Source organism: Octodon degus, unplaced genomic scaffold, assembly GCF_000260255.1.
Source record: "Octodon degus isolate 3935 unplaced genomic scaffold, OctDeg1.0 scaffold00054, whole genome shotgun sequence".
NCBI classification, from domain to species: domain Eukaryota; kingdom Metazoa; phylum Chordata; class Mammalia; order Rodentia; family Octodontidae; genus Octodon; species Octodon degus.
In genome coordinates, this window is record NW_004524630.1 from 12,185,814 (window position 1) to 12,192,573 (window position 6,760).

Here is a 6,760-nt window from a genome sequence, read left to right on the forward strand (position 1 = left end):
GTACTGTTTTATCCTGACAACAAGGGTATGTAGCGTGCTTCTTACTACTCTGCACAACAATCAAGGGTACAGCCCTCTCCATCTAATAACTAGAACCCCCCCAAAAAGCGTAGCTGAAGTGAAGTTGCAAAATAAGGCTCACGTGAACACAAGCAGTGTACAAGCTGATCTGGTAACTGGAAAGGCTTTTGAAGGTTGAGTAAGGGGCAGGCATCGCATACGCAGTGCAAGCTCTTGACCTGGTGGCACGGTGTAGGTGGCATGCAACTTAAGGACAAACCGTTTATTTCTCGCAAAAACTTTGGAAAGCTAAGCATGAATGGGGGGTACTTTATATCTCATTTATGGGTTCATGACATCAAAACCTTGTGTTCTTTCCAGACCAGCATTTTTTTCTAAATCAAAGAAAATGGTCTAAGATAAAAAGGCATTTTGAGGAAACATCCTTTTAGGAAAATAAAAATGGTATCCATTTTTATTTCAGATGTGAGCTGTGACTTACTCTACTATATGCCAAGTTTTCAGTGTGTGTTTTGTAATTATCCCCAGATGGATTTGTAAATTCTTTCAGGTGTATTTTTTTTTTTTTGGGGGGGGGGATGGAACCAAGGATTGAACTCCGGCCCTTGCACTTGCCAGGGAAGCTACTGAGCCATCTCCCCGGCCCCTGCAGGTGTATTTTGAGCTGTGTTGTCTCTCACTGCTGAAGAAGTGACAGAACTTTCTGCATCTCAGGCACACTTGTGGGAAGCTGTGAACTTGAGGCAACTCTAGAAGCAGCCAACCGTCTGCTCCTTGGGGAGATGAAGCAGCAGCAGCAGCAGCAGCTTGCCCCGATTTCCCTGTCTTCTAAAAGCCTGTGTGTGTGGCTTTGGTCGTGTACTCACCGCTTCCTTACCATTTTTCTCTACAGGACTAGTTAGTAGTAAAATCTTAGTTTAGGGCAAAACCGCTGCTAAATCAAGTTCCCTGGGAAGAGGTGGATGTATAGCTGTGTGGCAGAGCAGCACTCATCTGGCCCTGGTTTGGTTCCCAGCACCATTAGTTAAAAAAAAAAAAAAAAGGTTCCTGCAGAATTAGGAATCCAATTACAAATGGTGCACATCTTAAGAGCCAGTGAATACATGACAAAGGCATTTGCTAGAAATGAAACCCCACAGCTCAACAAAAGCAAGTTTGGTTTATTTGAACGTTTCATTAAATAAGTCTACAAAGGTAAGAAACTGAAGCACAAAGCGCAGTCTTACAAGAAGCGCAACACCCAGAGTTAGTGCAAAATGTACAATTAACGGCTGCTGGGATACCCCCAAGGTTTGACTGTTTATTTTTTTAAAACAGTGTACATTGTTAAATAATGTAAGGAAAACATTTATAATTCAAAAAGATCTTTGTAATGTGGAAAAAGATATTCAAAATGTATTATTAACACAAAAATAATTTAAACAGTTCAGTAGCACTAGTTTGTTCCTCTAGGCTTCAGCTGTTTCATCCATAGGAGGGGGAAAATCAACAGTAAACAAAACCAGTTATTTCTGGGTATGAATGAGACGACCTCAGAATTACTAAACCAAAATAACAAAACAGTAACGTGGCGCATCTGGCTCCCTCATTCCTCTGGTAGAAGGTACTGTTTCATTCACTGCAGGTGATCTCTTCCCATTTACTGGCACCTTCTTGGTTCTGTCTGTACTCTTTCTTATTCTTGCCACAAGAATGGTAAGCAGAGAATAAATTAGCCAGTACTTTTGAAGCAGGGCTTAAAACCCTGTCGCTTTCATTTCCCAACAACCCCCAGCACTCATTTGTTATCACTGGGCCTAGGCCAGCCAAGAAAGAAAACAGGGCCCAGAAAGGAACGAACAGGATTCAGGTAGCCACCGGCTCTTCCTGGGGTGGTGATGCCTGCAGTGTGCCCTTGAGGTGGGTATAGGCTGGAAATACATCAGCTTCCCAACTAAGTCAAGAGAAGAAGCACTCAAGACTTGAGTTGTAGCTGCTTGCTGTATCTTGTGAGAAGAATGAGATCCCAATCATAGCCAATTAGGACAGCATATCCGGAAAGCTCTGCAAGTTTTAGAACTGCCTGTAACTTTAGGCATAGAACTAAGTAATACTGGTTGGTTGCAGTTACTATTTAAGGGGAAGATGCATATGAAAATGAGAATGTTACTTAAAAATCTGGAAATAGAGGTGGCACAATACATTATGAATCTGCAACCACTTGGATATCACAGAGGAAATGGGTAGGAAGAAACCTTTCCTATAGTGCTTACTAGTCAGGAGGGCCCGCTTTGCACAGAACCCAGCACCCCACGCTGCCAAATGCATGGTGCATATGCAGCAAGAGGAAAGTAATCCACACAGGTTCTCAGAGCAACCTTCTCCATCTGTGACTCTTCGCTATCACACTGCCCAACTTCCAAAGTCAGCCTCTACCCTCTTCTTGTGCTTCATTTCTTCTTGATCTCACCTGTTCAGGCCCAGCTCAAATTAGACTTACGACAGTCACTGGCCAGGCATTCGTATCTTCAAAACAAATCTGTTCTCCATTCTTTAGACCTTCTAGGTTCACTCAGCTAACAGGTCCATCTTTTAAATTGTCCAATTTTGTTGTAACACCCCACTTCACTAGTCCTGAAACAGAACTTTCTGCTTTCAACCATGGATGCCAACTCAACTTCTCACCTTACTCATTTTATACCTGCTCTAGACAAAACTGTTGAATGACTTAAAAAAAAAAAAACCCTCTCAATTTCCCTTTGGCATATCCACTGTGGGGTCACATGGACCTAAGATTTCTTTCCATGTGCCTTTGCTGATCTGGAATCTGGTAAGCAATGCTAATGGCAGAAGCAATATAAGTCCAAGGCACTAAAATATCCAGCAAGCAATACTGGGAGAACAGAAGTATTCAAGTACAGTAATTATATAATTTTACATTCACATTTATTTATCTAATACAATGGAAGTACAAAGGAAAAAGTTAAAGTGTCTCAATAGTAAAGGAGAGAGCTAGCTTTTTTGTGTGAACTTTTTAAACCTTTCATACTTTACTCTTAAAACTACTGTTGTCCAACAACATATATCACAGTGTTTCCACATCAAAACTGATGGCAAAGTTACATGTCCGCAGGGAACGTATTTTTTTCCTTCCCCCCTAATTGCTAATGCTGCAGTCAAAGCTGCTAATGTCTTCTTCTGCTTAAAGCACTAATGACCTATCATAAGAAAGGGCTGCAACCCAGGCCCCTGGTATTTTCCACTGGGTTTCTAAAGGAGAGGCGAGTTAAAGTGAGGGTGGAGGACAGAGCTGGAGAGAACCCCATTTTTTTCATTTTACAGTTGAATTTTTGAGGGAGTAATGGATTTGGGTCATATACCACCATTAAGAACTCCATCACCTTGCAAATATGACAGATGAGGTTTAGTTTTACACCGAGCTCTCCTCCAGCTTCCTGATGAGATTTTCTTTCAGCCCTAGGCCTCAGCGTGGGGAAAGATAAAACAGGAAAGTATAGTCTGAAGCTGCCCTCCACAGCAAAGTTACTTTCTCCTCCTTGTCCACTCCAGCAGTGGAGGGGCATGGAGATTATTCTGAGGGCTCAAGGCGGTATTAAATACATTCCCTTCTGGCAAGAAATAACCAATTAAATGCAGCACTAGAAGTTAGTATACAGGTTACTTCTCCATCCCCCAGCCCTCAGCATTCTGTCTCTGGCTCCCAGATCTGCTCAGTCTCTAGGTCTAAGTGGTCCGCAGGTTGGAACCTGGCGGGTTGCTGATGGATTTCTGCAAGTTGCTGATGTTAAAATTCTGTAAGGATGCAGTTCCCACAGGCTGGAACTGACCAAGTGGCTGTGGAGCTGGGCCACCTGTCCCGCTCCACTGAGTGCCAAATGTGGTAGCTGGAAAACCGTACTGCTGTGGGGGGCACATAGACTTGGTGAAGTGACCTAGAGAGGTAGCCGATGCTGCAGAGATGGGGGCAGAGCCGCCCAGGTTCGAGGTCATGGAGATGCACAGCTGCCCAGGTGCAGAGAACTTCCTTGCCATGCCAGGACCCTGAGAATAAAACAGCTATACTTAAAGTCTGGAGAGGGTATAAGACCCAAGGGTGTGAAGTGGGCAGTACTCAATACAGTTCGAGAACTGAGACTGCTAGTCTTACAGGGCACAGCGAAACACAGCAATAGCTTTCATATTTACTGGCTCTATACTTAACGTGTGGGGGTGGAAATAACTTACTCTAACTGGAAGGAGGGGGAGGCATATACATTTGTGTGTACATGCAGTTCAGGACACTGAAGGAAAAGAGAAGAGAAATTTATCTGACCAATAAGAAGCTAAAGATTCAGGGAAGAAAAAGTTAAAGGGCATTTGGGTGATTTTTGCACTTGTTTTTCCAAGTGTTAAAATTCATGAGCTACTAAAGGAGGTCACTGGGCCAGGGAGATAGCTCAGTAGAATAAGCACTTCCCTGGCAAGTGCAAGGGCCTGAGTTCAATCCCCAATTCCACAAAAAAATAAAATTAAAAAATCAATATTCTAAAGGAGGTCATGGCATAAAATGGCACAGCAGCCTAGCAGTCTCAGTCGTTTGTACTCTCTGCAGTTCAGCTGTGCTAAACTGACACTGGTAACAGTAGGAAAATGGCAAAGAGGGAAGACTTACTTCGTAATTCATGTGTCCTTTGCTTCCCCTCCTGCCTGAAAGATTCATGGCGTCTCGGGCCCAGTTGTCCACCAGCTTGTGCAGGTCATCTGTGAATGTGCCCTTCCTGCTAGACGTCATGGCAGGAGGCTGAGCTTGGGCAGCTTGGCTGTTCACTGTTCCCCCGACAGTGTTTGTGCTGCTGGTCCCTGGAGGTATAAACAGCAACAATACCAGCATTAAAAGGAGCTTGGGTTATAATTCCAGGAAGAGGGAATTTATCACAGATGATGAATGACAAGCCACAGAATGGGGGGGAGGGGGATTGGGAAGCCATGCAAAAAAGGAAGACTCCAAGGTTTTATTTGGCCATTCGATTTTTTTTTTTTTTTTAAATAACGATGACAAAAAAAGTTTCTCTTAGTAGCTACAGGTAAAGCTGAACAATTTAGGATGATGGCAGGCATGAAGAGCAGGGGCCTCTTTCAAAGCACCTTAGGATTTGGGGACTGTCTGCCAGTGCGCTTTCCCAGCATCAGGCTGATGACGAGGGAGTATGATATGGTCCAAAAGGCTAGCTGCTGTGGAAATTTGCAGAATGCAAGGCAGAAGAATGGCTTTCTTGTGCACTGGGTAGGTTGAGGTAGGGATGCAGAGATCGCTGCTTAGCTATGGAGATGATGGAGCTCCCAAACCATGTAAATACTGCCATATTCTTAGCCATTCTTTAACAGCACAACAAGTAGCATGCTCTATTCAAAGTTTTTCTTACACCCATAAACAAAAATTTATAAGTATGAACTTGGAAGTAGCTAAGCCTTCAATTCCTCTCAATTTCTCATTAGTAAAGAACCAAGATTAGGCAGGAGGAAGAGAAGTGGCTAAGTGAATCAACTCCAGGAAGACAGTTTTCCTGAAGATGACCGTGGTTTCAGCTGATTGAAGGATTCTCACCCCTTCTGACTTCTAGAACAGCAAGCACTGCCATGTGGAAGCAACAGGACAACTCAGCTGAGGCAGGGGTGCAGAGGGGAAAGGATGCTTTGAGGTTATGATGGAGGTATTCTATTTCTATGGTCTGATGAAGAAGGAAGAAGGAATCTGTGTCCTGCCTGATTTCGGCTCTGCTGGAGGGCACACTGAAGGTTATTCGAAGAGGCAATTTTAGAGAAGAGGGAAAGAAGAGTCATGGTCTTATTTTTTATTCTTGAACAGCAACCCCCTTACCAGATCTCACATTTGCTAATTAGTAAGAGCTAGTCCAGTAAGCTGTGAGCCAGAAGGCCTTACAATACCCAAGTAATGCTGGGTGTGAATACGTACATGCATTTTTTTTGGTTTCAAGGTCAAAGCAGCACACAGCAGCACAGCTAAAGCAGCCCTTCCACTTAAAGCCCTTTCCATGTTCGTTATTTTTCTGTTTTACCCCCAAGGAATGGCACACACAAGCATGTCTGTGCTGCAGTGACAGCTAACTCTTGAGATGAGGCTGCAGAGGGCTGCAGAGTGAGGAAGGTCACATGCTTCTTACCACCAGGGCAAGACATGAAACTGCAGTGTGTGCGTCAGCTCACAGTGTTAGTGCTCGCACGGTGCAAAGGAAGGGGGATGCCCTTCTGGTACAGGAAACCCGGGTGGAAAAGAATGAAAGCATAGGAAGTGAGGATGGGCAGCCACGATGCTGAAGAGACCCAAAAGTGAGGGCAGGCATGCAGGAGGCAAATCCCTGTGCAGCAGGGTGGGGGACAATCAAAACAGAGAGATGACCACAAGTGAATGGCAAACATGAGGTGCTGGGGGGTGGACACACCAAACCAGAACTTGTGCGGGGAGGAGGTGTCACACCTCTCCAGGCAGATGTGACTTGCTCTTGTGCTCTAGGCCCATTAGGGCCAAATTCACTTTTCATTCTAATGGATATTACCCAATACTAGATTCTGAAAGTAGGGCTTATCCCACAAAGGAGAATCAACCACACACTTAACATTTTTATTCTGGCTGCTAGAAATAGATTTCCCATTAATAAAAGAAAAAATATCCCTGAGTATTCCTCTCATCAGTCTTGCAGCCATCTCCCTGTGACATGTACAGTGTGAGGGCAGAGGCCTT

The 6,760-nt window shown here is 44.2% G+C and overlaps 1 protein-coding gene across 1 annotated transcript in view; it reads right to left on the reverse strand.

The window, feature by feature from the left end:
* Window positions 1–1,161: 1,161 nt before the first annotated feature.
* Wnk1 (WNK lysine deficient protein kinase 1) overlaps window positions 1,162–6,760 on the reverse strand; it is a 170,733-nt gene continuing 165,134 nt past the window's right edge. Inside the window, exons 26-27 of the mRNA XM_023717693.1 lie at window positions 4,673–4,900; window positions 1,162–4,062 (exon numbers count right to left, since the gene is read on the reverse strand). Coding sequence (XP_023573461.1) covers window positions 3,745–4,062; window positions 4,673–4,900 — 546 coding nt within the window. The 3' untranslated portion in view covers window positions 1,162–3,744. The remainder of the gene's footprint in view (window positions 4,063–4,672; window positions 4,901–6,760) is intronic.